This window comes from Lethenteron reissneri, chromosome 41, assembly GCF_015708825.2.
Source record: "Lethenteron reissneri isolate LAM-NWPU_2019-01 chromosome 41, ASM1570882v1, whole genome shotgun sequence".
In the NCBI taxonomy this organism is placed as follows: Eukaryota; Metazoa; Chordata; class Hyperoartia; order Petromyzontiformes; family Petromyzontidae; genus Lethenteron; species Lethenteron reissneri.
The window spans coordinates 11,326,835-11,344,153 of record NC_083819.1 but is presented as its reverse complement, the minus strand read 5'-3'; the positions used below and the strand labels follow the sequence as shown (position 1 = coordinate 11,344,153).

The following is a 17,319-nucleotide window of genomic DNA, read 5'->3' as shown; positions in this document are numbered from 1 at the left end:
CAACTTAGAGGTGTATCAGTTAATGAAGGTTCTGCACTGATGTTTTCCAGCAACATTTTAGCAGAAAACGCTGCACCTGTGCAGGGTGTGCCTTGCGACTGGGTTCCCTGAAGTAATCGACAAGACCCATTCATCCACAGACAATTGGCATGTTCAGCGCAGTGCAGCTACATTTTAATTGTTGCTTAAAGCTAACACATTTCTGAGAGGCTCAACATGGCATGGTGAGATGACAGACCATTATCCCACTCAAACACTATCCCCACCCACAGTGACCTGTAATGTTGACCCTACCAATAGTGCCCACTGGCCACCAACATGAGTTCAGCATGATTTTAGAGAAAAACTAGCTGTACTACCCGGCTTCGCCCGGGACTTGTATCTACCACGGCCGGCCGCCTTTGTCTCCCCAGTGGCGATGTTAATACGCTACAGCAGTTACTCGTTTGAGGCAGAGTCGACCTAGGGGAGGTTCAAATAATCGTCACCGGTGGTGGCCGTGAGCGGGAATCGAACTGGGTTTGCCGGGTTGGTAGCGCAGCGTAGCGTTAAGCACTACACCCACCGCTCCTCACACACCACACACGCACAGACACACACACAGACACACACACAGACACACGCAGACACACACAGACAGAAACACACACACAGACAGCACGCTAACCACTACACTACCGCTCCCCACACACCACACACGCACACACACAGACACACACACACAGACACACACACACAGACACAGGCAGCACGCTAAGCACTACACTACCGTTCCCCCTACACAACACACGCGCGCGCGTCCATAGGTACACATACACGCGCTTGCTGCAGACACACACGACTTTCAGGGTGCATACGGCAGTAAACGACTGAAATAATAAAGCGGCAATGCTGTGTAAGGAACGCCTTAGACCCGCATTATACATTTGTGTAATGCGAGCGTAAACACACAAACACACACAAACACATACACAATACACACACACATACATGCAGACACACAGACAGACACATAACACACATACATACACACACATACAAACACAGAAACACATACACACACATACATAGACACACACATACATACACACAAACACATCCACAGACGTACATACACACATACATACAGGCACGCAGACATACACATAAACACATACAAAAAAACCCACATACATACACACACACATACATACACACAAACACATGCACACACATACATACACACATGCATACAGACACACAGACATACACACAAACACATACACACATACACATGACCCGGCTTCGCCCGGGACTTGGATCCACCACGGCGGCAAAACCGACATACATACACACACAGACATACACACAAACACATACACACACATACATACACACATGCATACAGACACACAGACATACACATAAACACATACACATGACCCGGCTTCGCCCGGGACTTGGATCCACCACGGCGGCAAAACCGACATACATACACACACAGACATACACACAAACACATACACACACATACATACACACATGCATACAGACACACAGACATACACATAAACACATACACATGACCCGGCTTCGCCCGGGACTTGGATCTACCACGCCCAGCCGCCTTTGTCTCCCAAGTGCCGATGTTAATACGCCACACCAGTTACTCGTTTGAGGCTGAGTGGACCTAGGGGAGGTTCAAATAATCGTCACCGGTGGTGGCCGTGAGCGGGAATGGAACTGGGTTCGCCGGGTTGGTAGCGCAGCGTAGCGTTAAGCACTACACCCACCGCTCCTCACACACCACACACGCACAGACACACACACAGACACACGCAGACACACACAGACAGACACAGACAGACACACACACACACAGACACACAGCACGCTAAGCACTACACTACCGCTCCCCACACACCACACACGCACACACACAGACACACACACAGACACACGCAGACACACACAGACAGACACAGACAGACACACACACACACAGACACAGACAGCACGCTAAGCACTACACTACCGTTCCCCCTACACAACACACGCGCGCGCGTCCATAGGTACACATACACGCGCTTGCTGCAGACACACACGACTTTCAGGGTGCGTAAGGCAGTAAACGACTGAAATAATAAAGCGGCAATGCTGTGCGAGGAACGCCTTAGACCAGCAACACATTTGTGTAATGCGAGCGTAAACACACAAACACATACAAACACATACACACACATACATACACACACATACACACAAACACATACACACAGACATACACATACACACAAACACACACATACATGCACACAAACACATACACAATACACACACACATACATGCAGACACAGACAGACACATACCACACATACATACACACACATACATAGACACACACATACATAGACACACACATACATAGACACACACATACATACACACAAACACATGCACACACGTACATACACACATACATAGAGACACGCAGACATACACATAAAGACATAAACAAAAACCCACATACATACACACACACATACACACAAACACATACATACACATACATACACACATACATAGAGACACACAGACATACACATAAACACAAACACACATACACATGACCCGGCTTCGCCCGGGACTTGGATCCACGATGCCCCGCCGCCTTTGTCTCCCCAGTGACGATGTTCACACACGACAGCAGTTACGCTTTTGAGGCTGAGTGGACCTAGGGGAGGGCCAGGTCCGTTTCAAATAATCGTCAGCGGTGGTGGGCGTGAGTTGGAATCGAACTGGGGTCGCTCAAGCAGCTTAATGACTGTTTGTACAAAGAACATATAAAGAATCGATTATAATAACCAGGCAAGAGTCCACATTATAGACTGCCAGTACACGCACTCAGCTTCATAAGCAGGCTAGAGTGTACATGATAGAGTGGCAGTACGCTCACCGAGCTTAATAAGCAGGCTACAGTGTACATGATAGACTGGCAGTACGCTCACCCAGCTTAATGAGTATTTGTACAGTGAACATTAAAGTAATCGATTGTTGGCGCGTTGGGTTTAAAAGTAATATTAATAGCACACATTGTGGTGGGGGTGTAGTGAAGAGTAGGAAAAACTTTGATGAATTTACCTCAGAGTGGCGTGGTGGGTGTCGAGGCCTAGTAGCGTGCAAAGCCTGCGGCCTCGCCTAAAATTGTCGGCTTGGAAGAGGCAGGGTACGGGTGGCGTTCCTTCCCCCCCCCCTAGCGCTCCAACAATACTGTGTAATGGCTATTATTTAATTAAATACGGAGCTTATGAAAGTGGCGAAGGCGTGGCTAGCCGTTGGCAGGGGCAACCGCCGTCCAATGAAACTGCAGCCCTTGGCGAAGGCGTGGCTAGCCGTTGCCAGGTCCAATGAAAGCGGCGAAGGCGTGGCTAGCCGTTGCCAGGGGCAACCGCCGTCCAATGAAAGTGCGTATGGGCCAAAGTCCACACACACACACACAGACAGACAGACATGAACGATTTTATATATATAGATGTAAACCAAGGACAAAATCCCGATTCTTGCAAATGCTTTGGAACACCGGGAGAGACGTTTTGAAACCAGAAATGTCCTGGCCAAATAGGGACATTCGGTAATTTTAGTGTTGCTTTGTTGGTGCAAAATGGGCAAAATTAAATCCACAAACTTGATGAGCGACAGTATTGTTGTCCGACCTAACTCGGACTCACTTAGCCCTAGTGCAGGCGAGCGCTGCTCCTGGACGAAAGTAGCGGCTGGGTGCTGCAGCGAGGCGCACGGACGGGGCAGGAGTCCGCGTCTCCGTAGTGCTGCTGGTACGAGGTGACAACTCCCCCCGTGTCTGGGAGGGGCCCTCGCACTCGCGCAACGCTCGGAGCTACGAGGGAGACACAAGGGCCACACACGATCTCCATTTAAAAAAACACTAAACTATTTTTTTATATTACCCACTGAACTATATATATTTTTTGTAAGAAGCGACCTGGCCACAAATAGCTCGGCTAAGTCGCTTATGTGGAAATTTAAAGCAGCCCTCAACGCATGTCTCTTAAAAGTTGGAGGGAAAAATCGGAGGCCTTGGGAGAAAAAGCCACGCGACCACTGGGAGAACATGCACGCTCAAAATATACAGGCATCGGGGTCGGAATCGAACCTGCTACCTCCCGTATACCAGGCGAGATAGTTCACATCTCGCCAACGGGCCCGTTAACTCGATGACTCTTAGCCAGTTCAACAACAGCCCTCAAAGATTATCTGCTTGTCGATACACCATAACTAGTTTGTGTTGTGTAAGTTTTAAAACCTTCAGGGATTGCGTATCTCATATGTGGTCTCTGGCTACCCGTCTTAAACGTAAAACAATTACTTCAGGGCTTCACTACTGATGGTTCACTGCCTTTATCAACTGATGGTTCGCTGCCTTTATGTGGGCCATGGTGACAAGTAGAGAGCAGTACAATATTAAGGGCTCTGGAGTTTGTATATCGCACAAGGACACTGCAAACGTGTACAGATCAGTGGATCGGTCTGATTGCTACTCTGTTAGGATGATAAATGGGGTATACATGTCACTTCAAGGCTGTATCATTTAGTTATGCACAAACAGTGGACTTCATTGAATGGGTCTGAATAACACATGCATTCTCTTTAGCAGGCCACATGCACCAAAAGGTTGAGAGATTACCCAATATGACCCAGTATAATGGGTAACGTTTCACAAAAATGTGGCATCTCCATGCCAACAATAAAAACAGTGCCACGTCGGGAGTGCATAACATCAGCAGCATTGCTTCAATGTAAGCAAACTGGACCGGTTGCAATCGTCAATGTCTCATTCGTTGTCAGGTTTGGTGAACTGCCAGATCTTTATAGGCAAGGACCCTCTTAGATACGGACACAATCGTGAACTTTTCTGTGGAGAAAACAAGATTAAGACCTGTCCCTCCACATAGTGAACACCACGTGCATTTCTTCTTTAACTGCACGTATCGAGGAGAACCGGGAGGGTTGTAAACGGTTGCGTGGTCGCTACCGATGCCGAGGGCAGGCAGGCGGCGGTTCTTGTTGCAGCCAAAGTTTGTGGCACGGAAGGAGACCCGCGGGTCGAGGCGCGGCCACCGGTAGCCCTGCTGGAACTCGGAGAGGAGAGGTTGCGCTCCTCCGACGAGCCGCCACGATCCCGAGGCTCCGCGGTGTCCCCCGTCCTCCGCGCTCCCCTGGCCTGCCCGCACACCTGCATCGCGCGTTCCTTATCGTCACGTTTACATTTTTGTTTAATTCGGCCTCAATGAAAATCGCATCTCGAAAACCCCAGCTGCGGAATTTATAACACATGCAGTTTTCGCATGGAGGCGACGGCGGCACCGCAGACAAGCGGGAAGGCAGCCAGAACTGGGTGCCACAACAATTGCCCAAGCTCTGTCGTCCTATATTGTGAAGTTTGGCCAACTCCAACTCCATCAACCTGTAATTTAACACGCAGGCTATTACTACGTATTGTATGCTGGATATATATATATATATATAGCCATTACCATTCGTGCATATGCAAATGTAGAAGTGTTGCTATGGGACCTATTCGTCCTGCAGCCCCGGTTTACTGTTGTTTCCCCTCTGCGGAAAAAAACATCGTTGCAAAGGAATAAAACAATTGTCGCAAGCATATGCGGCAATTAGATATGATATTCGGTTTGTAACCACGTCAAACATCATCAAGACAAGAGCCTTTAGGAAGTCAGAATAACAATATAGGAAGTTTGACGTAGTCTCAAGTGAAGCATTGCATCTAATTGTGCAATTTGGCTGTGAGATGTGTTCTTCAACTTACGTATGAGTGGACTGAAACAATAATTGGCGCAATCATTGCTTGTACACCGCGTGACAATCTCATTTGTTTGTCTGTGTCGGGTGGTGGAGGGTCTTAACGACACAAACTTGGTCAGATCATTCAGCAGCATTATCAGAAAATCTATGATGAACGGTAAGTAGAGTTACGGGCAAAAACATTGGCACGTGCATCGTCGTTCCGTACTCACTCTGCTGTGCGCCCAGGTAGTCGCCCTGGTAGGTCGACTGGTACTGACTTGACAAGATCGCCTTGATTTCGGCCTCTGTCATGGTGGGGGATTGGCGCTCGCAGCCAGAACCACACCTGCCACTGGGAAGCCTCCACACCAGGAAAGCCTGCAGCACAGTCCAAGTGGGTCGGATCACCGAACATATACGGTGGTCACCACATCGCGCTCTTTCAGATAAGCTTTCTCGGCCGTCTGGAACGCTCTTCCTTCCGATATAAGAAAGCCACTGGAGCCATGCACGTTTAAATCTATATTGAAAACTAATTAGAAACGTTTGTATTTAGTTTATCGTCCTTCCCCCGCACCTCCGATTAGGACGGTTGGCTACGTACGGTGCGGAAGAAGTTCAACACACAGTACATACATCACGCAAGGGAGGTGAATTTATCATTTTTGCCGTTCCTACCACACAAGCTATCATGATGACAATGTGGGTATGCTCTGTAAACTTTACAGAACGATTCCGACGGCATTACTTCATCCATCATCCGTCCAAAGAATTGCTTGTGCTTAGGTACTGGGGCTGGTACATGGCTCCTAAAAATGTCAGTCATTAATTACCTTGCGTTTTGGCAGCATTGCTTATGCACAACAATAACATGATGCTTCGTGGAGTTTGTGGGGTGCATTCAGTGGAAGATCACTTTTGTTATTAGTTTCTGATTACTGATTAAACTATGTTTTATGAGCAACATATCCCCATGGTGCAGTGGTTAGCGCACTGTGTTATGAACCCTGCAATATGGGTTTGACTCCCGGATATGGATCAGTAAGTTCACTAACCAGCACGGACACATACAGTCAAGTATGGTCAAACAACCTTCATGGCTGAGGGAATGGGGAGGCCTTCATGCAGCAGTGGATTGACAAATGGCTGTATATTAGTGTAATAAAAGACTCGGACGCTTCTCTCTGACTCCTGACAAGCTCACACAACTGAGTAATGACATTCTTGAGAGTTACAAGTTGCTCCGCCATCTGGCTCCATCTTGAATCCGCGTCCTTTGGAGCAGACGGGTCCGCCGACACGACGACATCTTGGACCCCCGGACCCGCACTCATCCCAGCACGGATCTCTTCTTCTGCCAGAGTCAGGCCGACTTCAGGAGGAAGATCTTCGTCGTCGGAAGATGAAGCCGATGCCGGAGACGGAATATTCTTTTTTCTGAGTTGTTTCGCCATGCCGTTTCACTTCTGACTCCAGTGTAATAAAAGACTCGGACGCTTCTCTCTGACTCCGTGTCCTTTATTTGGGTTCTTCGTAATTACCCTCACGGCACTCTCTTAGAGATACTCTGCTTGCAGCCCCCGGCTGCTATCACTATTGTAGCCTCCTTCCTCTCCTTGCAGACTCGCTGCTAACTCCGTGTGCAGACTCCCGCTGCCAACTCCGTATGCAGACCCCCGCTGCCAACTCCGTGTGCAGACTCCCGCTGCCAACTCCGTGTGCAGACCCCCGCTGCCACCTGCAGCCTCCTCGCTGCTCCGGGTCGGTCACCGTTGGCCGACGGTGCCGAACCTCGTTCCCCGCATACGTGGCGATCTCGCCACTCTCCCGCTCTCGCCCTACGTGGCCTACCTCGTCCTTAGTCTCCAGTCACTCCCTCTCCTCTTCCGGTTTCTCTCCCTATAGACCTGACCCCTCTCCCCCACGTGACCTAACTCCTCCCCTCATGACGTCACCTCCGGGAGGTCGTTCACGCCCGCATTACATCACCCTCCCCCGTAGAGAAAATCCAGCCGACCTCGGCTGAACAACAACCTAACAAGTAATGCGAGCGTAAAAGACCAATACATTAAAGGACACGAAGCATACAACAACAATATAACAAGAACACAACACAAGTTAACGAAATGTGAGGGATTTCGAGCTAGTACGGGTAGCCGGACCGTCCCAGACGGTCGGCGGCCCTCCCGCCGAGCGGGAGCGTGGCAGGGTTTTAAGGGCGACAGGAGCAAGTTCGTCCGTCGCCATTGGAGGCCTGCCACCGTCCCGGTCCCGTTCAGAGGCGTCCCGTAATCTCGTCCGTGGCGGGGCAGGAAGGGCTGCAGGTCCCGGAGATTCCACGGCCCCGGTCGGCACCCCGCGAGCGGAGCGTCCTCCCTCCTGCGGCGTCACGGCCGGCTTGTCTGTAAGGGGTACGACAGGCGCTCTTGCAAGGTCAGCAGGCACAGGCAGGGGCGAGTCGGCAGCAACAGACCCCGGCAAGGCAACCTCAGGAGATGACGCATCAGGTCGCGGGGCAATGCACGGCTTCAACCGAGATGTATGTACGAACCAGCGCCGCGAACCAACCCGAACACGCGCCGACTGTGGGTTGGGAACCGCGATGAGGCGGACCGGTCCTTGCCATGGTTTATGTAATTTAGGAGAGGTACCTGGCCGCACCTGTGGGCAATGAAGCCAGGCCAGGTCCCCCGTTTTCCAGGGGCACTCCCCCTTTGAACGTCGAGCACACCGCTCGTTCCGGGCCTGGGCTTTGGCCGTAGCCACGCGGGCTCCTTCCCTCGCCTCAGTGACACGGCGAACGTTGTCCTGAATATAATCAGGAAGAGGTTTAACAGGTCCCCTCGCTCCGGTTCCCAACTGCTCATTGATTGGCGGCACGTTTTCACGGCCGTACATAAGAAAGAACGGCGAATATCCAGTAGCCGCGTGCGGCGTCATGCGATACGCCGAAAGCACCCCAGGGATATGCAAATCCCAATCTGATTGTTTTTCACTGACCGTATGACACAGCATGGCGGACAGGGTCCGATTTAACCGTTCCACCATACCATCCGTTTGTGGGTGATAGGGGGATGTCCGTATCTTTTTAGTTCCAAGAGCCGCACACACCTCCCCAAACAATTTAGACGAAAAATTCCGGCCTTGGTCTGTAAGGAGCCTCTCCGGCGCCCCCTTGTCCATAACATACCCAAATAGAAATGCGTCTGTGATAGACGCCGCTGACTGGTCCGGCAAAGGCCAGGCCATCGGCCAGCGGGAGAGGTACTCCACCCCCACTAGCAAATACTTATTTCCCCTAGCGGATGGCGGAAAGGGTCCCAAAATATCTAACGCCACCAATTCATTAACCCGAGATACCTGAATAGATTGTATCGGCGGCACATATGGATGTTTAGGTGGCTTCCGGCGGGCACAATCGGGACACGCACGAACGTGACCGACGACATCTGTCGACATGCCGTGCCAATAATAGTCTCGCTGCAGCGTCAATAGGGTCTTCTGCACCCCCAGATGTAAAAGTGTGTCACAATGCAGAGTCCTAATCAATTCGTACCGCAATGATGCCGGTACAACCAGACGCCAGCGTTCCTGTATCCCTTCCCTCCACATCAGCAACCCATCTCGGAGAGCGGATTCCGGCGCACCACCCGCGCCGAGTCCCCTACTCGCCTTTTCCGATCACTTTCGTAACGTTACCAAGGAATCATCCAACATTTGCTCCAGAATCCACACAGACCTCGGGAGACGCAAAATCCCATCAGCCGGTCCCCCATCAACCGGTCCCGGCTTAAGCGGAGCTTCAGGCACATCAACCGCCAGCGCGACAGGCTGAGGGGGGTGCTGAATCGGTCCACACCTATGCGTCCCCGACGCACACGCGCAAGGGGATCGCTGCGGCAACCTGGAAAGCGCGTCCGCATTAGCGTGACGCACACCCTTCCGATGTTGAATTTGGAAGGAAAATTCTTGCAGCGTGTCCAGCCACCTTGCCAATTGGCCGGACGGCTGGTCCATCTTAAGAGCATACTGCAAGGCCGCATGGTCCGTGCGGACAATAAACGACCGACCGTACAGATACGGTCGAAATTGGCGGAGAAAAAAAACAATAGCCAAAAGTTCCCTGCGAGTGACGCAGTAGCGGGTTTCCGCGGGAGACAAAACCCGACTACCATACGCCACTACGCGTTCAACTCCACCTTTTGACTGAGACAACACCGCCCCAATGCCAGTGTCACTCGCATCCGTATCCAGAATGAAGGGATGTTCAAAATCCGGATAATCCAACGTCGGTGCCGTAGCCAATAGATCATGCAGGCTTCGAAACGCCGCCTCCTCCGGCGGTCCCCAAACAAATTTGTGTCCTTTCCCCGTAAGGAGATGCAAAGGCCTCGCAATCGTAGCAAAATTTGGAACAAACCTCCGATAATAAGAGGCGAACCCCAAAAACCGGCGCACATCACCCACCGTGGCCGGGGTTGGCCAATCACGGACACACGCAGTTTTCTCCGGATCTGTGGCCACCCCGTCCGCACTAACAATATGCCCCAAGTATCGAACGGAGTGTTGCAGTAGGTGACATTTTTTTGGCTTGAATTTCAAATTAGCAGAACGCATCCTGGTGAATACAGCCTCCAACCGCAATAAATGCTCATCAAATGTGCGGCTGAAGACGATAATATCGTCTAAATATATCAAACATGTCTCCCACTGCAACCCCGTTAATACCAACTCTATCAACCTCTGAAAAGTGGCAGGGGCCGCATTCAACCCCATCGGAAGACAGTTAAATTGGAATAACCCCTGCGGCGTACGGAAAGCAGTCTTTTCTCGCGAGGGCTCGTCAAGGGGGAGCTGCCAGAAGCCCGAAGAGAGATCTAGCGTTGAAAAGAACTTGGCCCCCGACAAGGCGTCGAGAGAATCGTCCATACGCGGCAGGGGGTACGCATCTGCTACCGACACTTAATTCAACTTACGAAAATCTACACAAAATCGCAATTTGCCATCCTTCTTTTTAACCAACACATGGGCTGTTAGACGGAGATATTATGTCCGCGTTCAACATGTAATCCACTGCCCCTCGAACATGCTCTCGCTCAGCCGGACTCATCCGACGCGAGTTTAAGCGAATAGGGGCAGCGTCCCCTGTGTCGATATGATGATAAAGCAGCGAGGTGCGTCCCAAGTCCAAATCATCGGAGCTAAACACATCCGAATAACTCGATAATAATTTACGAATCGCACAACGTTGTTCGCCGGAAAGGGCTGAATTTTCCCCACACAATTCAGCAATCCAACAATCATCCACCGCTCCATCGTGTGAAACACCCCCAACCAGCCCCCCGCTGGACAGATCACTGTGAGCCGTAAACGCCGTAGTGGCATGTGCCACAACGGTACCAGCCGGTACACACACGCTTTCGGTACTCGCGTTAAGCACCTGCAAAAACGGCCGCTGATCTGGCCGGACAATAGTTTGCGCCCCCACCAGCGCCGATCCGCCCGTAATAGCGGCGGACGGCGACAGCAAAACCCCAAAAGCTCCCTGCCGACCAGGCACCGGCTTCCGATATCGTAAGGGAATGAGCATCTGTGAGCCAGGTGGAATATCAACAGAAACTTCCGATAACGCCTGCACCTGGGCGACAGGAGCAGGTCGCCCCCAGGCGGACGGTAAAAATGCCATTTTACGGCCCCCCGGCAATTCAATGCAGTTTTCATTGATTCGAATTAGAATGGGCATTTTAGCGAGAAAATCAGTACCCAACAGGCAAGGAACCGCAAGGGACCTCGAAATTAACACAATTCCCGAGGCCGACACACCCCCGATAGATATGTTAGCGTCCACCTGCCCCACGATGCCCATGCTACCCCCGTTCGCAGCGACGCAAGAAGCGTAAGCTGGACTCACGGCCCCTGGTGGGATGTTCAAAAGGTGGAATATCACGTCCGAAATGATGGTCGCGGACGCACCGGAATCCACCAAAATACGTACGTCCACCCCTTGGATCTACCCGGGTACAGTGGACGAACCGGTAGCGGCCGCGACAACCCGCCGAGCCAACTTGCGCCACTGCGTTACCGAGCGACAAGGCGCAGATAATGGCCTCCCGTATTTAACAACATCCGCCTCGCACGACAACAGCGATGAGTGAGGTGTCAAGCCTTGCCGGGTGTCTGGTGCGCACCGACTTGCCTGTGCTGTAGAATCTTTCTTGGGAGCGTCCGCTGTCGAGGCCTCCTGCTGGGGCGGACCCGGAACGCGGGCCCAGCAGTCCCTGGCATAATGGCCCCGACGGCCGCAGCGGAAGCACTCGATGTCGCTGCGGCGCGCAGCGGGCACCCCGTCCCGACGCGGCCGTATCGGCGGCGCAGCCCGCGGCCCCGGCCCACCCCGGGCCGGCCACGGAGCGGAGGCGGCTGACAGCTCCTGCTGGCTGCTCCCATCCGGCACGTACACGGCCTTTTTAGGGTCCCACCCTAAGGCACCCCCCTCGACGACAGGACCACCTGTCCACGCCGTAACTTGTTTCCAGCGGCGGAGGTTAAACTGGGCGTCCAGACACTTCGCCGCAGCCCGGGACGTGAGTTTTTCATGACCGCACACCGGCATAGGAATGCCGAGATCCCGGAACAACTCCAACATCTTCCCCAGGATGAGAGGTTCCAGCAGGTCAGGCTCCGTCTCCGGGTAAGCGGCCATAACTAGCTCCAACACCGCGCCCCTATACGCAACCGGTGACTCCTCGGGTGCGCGTTGTCGTTGCACAAACCGGCGATGGGCATCATCCGGCGGCTCGTACGCGTCCGCCATTTCGTCGAACACCCCTCGCAGAGTCTTCTTCTTCGCGGCTTTTATAGAGCGAAAAAAACGAATGGACTCATCATCGAGAAGGGTCGGAAGAACCTCCAGTGCCTCGGCGTCCGTCCACCTCGCTGAGCGTACTGCTGCCAGAAATCTACAGGCGAACGCACTCCAATCGCCCCCGATGGAGAATTCCTTGACAGTTGTTAAGTGACGACTGCGACTCCTTGGCTTGCTCCCTCCGGCCGCTGGCTCCTCCGGTGGCAAATTTAACATGGCGTCGCAACGCGGTGTCGACAAGATGGTGGCTGGCAATCGTGGAGGTCCCAAAATGGCGGCTTCCCGCTCTTCGTCGTGCGCCACGCCCAAGATGGCGTCGTCGTGCCGCGTGGCCGATGGCGGCGACATCGAAGACAACCCGGACTCCTGCGGACCACCAACATCTCTATCCGACGCCGCCCTCGGCGTGACAAGCTCACACAACTGAGTAATGACATTCTTGAGAGTTACAAGTTGCTCCGCCATCTGGCTCCATCTTGAATCCGCGTCCTTTGGAGCAGACGGGTCCGCCGACACGACGACATCTTGGACCCCCGGACCCGCACTCATCCCAGCACGGATCTCTTCTTCTGCCAGAGTCAGGCCGACTTCAGGAGGAAGATCTTCGTCGTCGGAAGATGAAGCCGATGCCGGAGACGGAATATTATTTTTTCTGAGTTGTTTCGCCATGCCGTTTCACTTCTGACTCCAGTGTAATAAAAGACTCGGACGCTTCTCTCTGACTCCGTGTCCTTTATTTGGGTTCTTCGTAATTACCCTCACGGCACTCTCTTAGAGATACTCTGCTTGCAGCCCCCGGCTGCTATCACTATTGTAGCCTCCTTCCTCTCCTTGCAGACTCGCTGCTAACTCCGTGTGCAGACTCCCGCTGCCAACTCCGTATGCAGACCCCCGCTGCCAACTCCGTGTGCAGACTCCCGCTGCCAACTCCGTGTGCAGACCCCCGCTGCCACCTGCAGCCTCCTCGCTGCTCCGGGTCGGTCACCGTTGGCCGACGGTGCCGAACCTCGTTCCCCGCATACGTGGCGATCTCGCCACTCTCTTCGCTCTCGCCCTACGTGGCCTACCTCGTCCTTAGTCTCCCGTCACTCCCTCTCCTCTTCCGGTTTCTCTCCCTATAGACCTGACCCCTCTCCCCCACGTGACCTAACTCCTCCCCTCATGACGTCACCTCCGGGAGGTCGTTCACGCCCGCATTACATTAGGATTAAGGTGGTTGGTAGTGGTGGTGATTGCGACGAGATGAGACGATTGCCTACATGATACTCATGAAGAGACTTGCATTTTCTGTAGCCACCGACCGGCCTAAGCACAAACAGCATGTTACGTGGGGTTGTCTGCCTGGCAGCTGATTGGCTGGGGCAGTAAGCAGCAGTCGCTGCCCCGTGCCCTACACTTGTAATCTCACCAGGGCACGTGCATTGCCTTCGGATTTATTTACGTTTTCTCTCAGGGCCCTTCGAATCTTATTACGTTTACAGCATTGCCCCGTTCCCAGGCCCCTGATGATCACCTTGCTGGGCTGGGGGTTGTTCCTGCGGTTTCCAGAAGCCGTTCCGGAGCGAATGGGCTGCGTAGGCCCCACGGGCTTCCACGAGAAGGCATGCGTGTACTCAGCAGGCTCTGCCCAGGCCCCGGCCATATCCCCATGGGCGAGCAGACCTCGAGCCGACCCTGGGCTGAGACGGCAAAGCAGAGACCACACACGTGCTCACTCACGCCACATCACTCCATGCATGCGTGGTTCGATCCCGATGCTAACGCCTGTATATTTGGAGTTTGCATGTTCTACCCGTGGTCGCATGGATTTTTCTCCGGTTTTCCCCTCCACATTTAGAAACTACATCCGTTTAGAGTATTTGGCTGCTATACATTTCCACGTGATAAGCCACTTCTTTGAGCTAACATTTGTGGCCAGGTCGCTTCTGAAAAAGAACTACATAAGGCAGTGGGCCTTCCCTGGTGAAATAAAAAGTTTAGTTTAGAATGCCAGGCTCCCAGAGTGCTCCGCTGTTATCAGTCCCATGGCCTCTGGCTGAGGAGGAATGATGTTCAATCTTAATTTTGGAGCTTTCGTGACTGCATGAATTATTCTTTGATTCTTTCGGTAAAGTCACGTACAAAGATAAAATAATAAATTAAATAATAGCATACTACGACGTTTCGATTGCAACACAAGCAATCATCATCAGGTATAAAAGAAATAGCAACAAAAATCTAACCAGAAAACTATAGACAGACATATAAGCAGACAGACATCATAAAGATACACAGAGAGAGAACACGTATCGGCACAAAGATAGAGGTCGTCTCTGTGACGGGGCCTTAAATATAGAGAGGGGGCGGGGGCGGAGAGAGGGAGGGGGCAGAGAAAAAATTAGCATGTCAATGAGTGGACAACAACGTGGTACGGTACGCAAGCTTGAAAATTAGGAGAAAGACACACTAAAATTAAATAACCTAGTAAAATATCGAAATGTAATGTAATGCAACACAGAGAGTCGGTCAACACACAATTAACGCATAGCCCGGTTGATTACGTATTTCAAAGTTTGCTAAGTTAGAATTTAAGTGTGAAAATTCCAAAGAGAGGACACAGGCAGAGAGAGAAAACAAAAACCAGAGAGAGAGAAAAAAGATAAGCTTAAAACTTCCCCGTAGAAGTGGTTCAATCTTAATTTTGGAGCTTTCGTGACTGCAGGAAATATTCTTTGGTTCTTTCGGTAAAGTCACGTATAAAGATAAAATAATTTTCACACTTAAATTCTAATTTAGCAAACTTTGAAATACGTAATCAACCGGGCTATGCCTTAATTGTGTGTTGACCGACTCTCTGTGTTGCATTACATTACATTTCGATATTTTACTAGGTTATTTAATTTTAGTGTGTCTTTCTCCTAATTTTCAAGCTTGCGTACCGTACCACGTTGTTGTCCACTCATTGACATGCTAATTTTTTCTCTGCCCCCTCCCTCTCTCCGCCCCCGCCCCCTTTCTATATTTAAGGCCCCGTCACAGAGACGACCTCTCTCTTTGTGCCGATACGTGTTCTCTCTCTGTGTATCTTTATGATGTCTGTCTGCTTATATGTCTGTCTATAGTTTTCTGGTTAGATTTTTGTTGCTATTTTTTTATACCTGATGATGATTGCTTGTGTTGCAATCGAAACGTCGTAGTATGCTATTATTTAATTTATTATGTTATCTTTATACGTGACTTTACCGAAAGAACCAAAGAATAAGGAATGATGTTGCATAACTTACCGTATCGCCTGGTTGACCTGGCTTCTCGGAGGCCCGAACTCCCTCTGGCTTGTCGTCTCGTACACCTTGAACTCGTCTGCGCACACGTTGAGGGCAGCAGCAGCAACTGGTTAACGTTAAGAAGATATACAGCCTCAAGTCAGGCCTGAGGACCATCTTCATGCCTCAGATCTGCTAGCCTGTGGATGCAATACTGTACATAATGTTATTTACACCTTTTGGGGTGGATACAACTATAAACTATTATTTTACTAGGTAAGGCCCACTGAGCTATATAACTCTTTTATAGAAGCGACCTGGTCACAAATGATAGCCCAACGAAGCGGCTTTTCACGTGGAAATTTATAGCAGCCAAATACTCTAAACACATTTATAAATGTGGAGGGGAGAACCGGAGGACCCGGAGAAAAATTCACGCGACAACGGGGAGAGAGACATGCAAACTCCAAATATACAGGTGTTCGGGGTCCGGAACAAACCCACGACCACATGTATACCAGGCGAGGTAGTTAACATCTCACCACCGTGGCACCCAGGATCGACGTTCTTGCCATCCCCAGCAACATAACGCCCAGCGCTCTGCCCTTTGTGGTTGTAATCCAACACAGATAGCATCCAGAACACACAATAATCTGGCTTTTCCCCCACTTTCATTATTCAATTTATTTACAAACAAGTGACTATTAAAATAACGATTGACAACGCAACTCCTATAGTATGCACGCTTGAGCGTAATAATGTAATATGTGCAACAGCTCTTATCGACGAGTATTTTTGTATCCACCAACTGATGTATCCATCAATATTCCACATTATAAACCCTATCGTTGTTATGACTGCACGTGGGTTGCATATAATTGCTGACAACCGCTATCCACTGCACGCTACAGCTAGCTAAACAGACACGGTATACAGGAGGTCGTGGGTTCAATCCAAACCGTGACGCTTGTATATTTAGAGTGTGCATGTTCTCCACGTGGTCTTGTAGAATGTTCTCCAGGTCCTCCGGTTTTTCCCTCCACCTTCAGAATCAACATTACGCGTTTCAAGTATTTGGCTTCTAATATATTTTTCCACGTGATAAGCCGCTTTGTTGAGCTATCATTTGTGATAGCCAGGTCGCGTCTGGAAAAGAGCTACGTGGCTCAGTGCGCCTTACCTGATCAAATAAAATGTTCAGTTTAAAGAGGTGGGTCTTCAAGAGAAACTTAAATCGCTCTAACGATTCTATCTTATGACCAAAGGTGAAGGGTTCCATAGTCTGGGAGTTGTATTCAGGAAATGAGCCTTGACCTTGGAAGTACTTAGAAGAAGGTGCTCCGATACGATTCAATAAGTGGGAAATGAATCATGACAGAAAGTATTGATGACGGTCGATGATCAAGAAT

General features: G+C 50.9%; 1 protein-coding gene across 1 annotated transcript in view; it reads right to left on the bottom strand.

Annotated features, from left to right (window-relative positions):
* LOC133352625 (testis-expressed protein 26-like) overlaps positions 1-17,319 on the bottom strand; it is a 28,536-nt gene that overhangs the window by 723 nt on the left and 10,494 nt on the right. Inside the window, exons 3-7 of the mRNA XM_061568381.1 lie at positions 15,932-16,007; positions 14,182-14,347; positions 6,034-6,181; positions 5,031-5,231; positions 3,709-3,875 (exon numbers count right to left, since the gene is read on the bottom strand). Of these exons, the coding sequence (XP_061424365.1) occupies positions 3,715-3,875; positions 5,031-5,231; positions 6,034-6,181; positions 14,182-14,347; positions 15,932-16,007 (752 nt within the window). The 3' untranslated portion in view covers positions 3,709-3,714. The remainder of the gene's footprint in view (positions 1-3,708; positions 3,876-5,030; positions 5,232-6,033; positions 6,182-14,181; positions 14,348-15,931; positions 16,008-17,319) is intronic.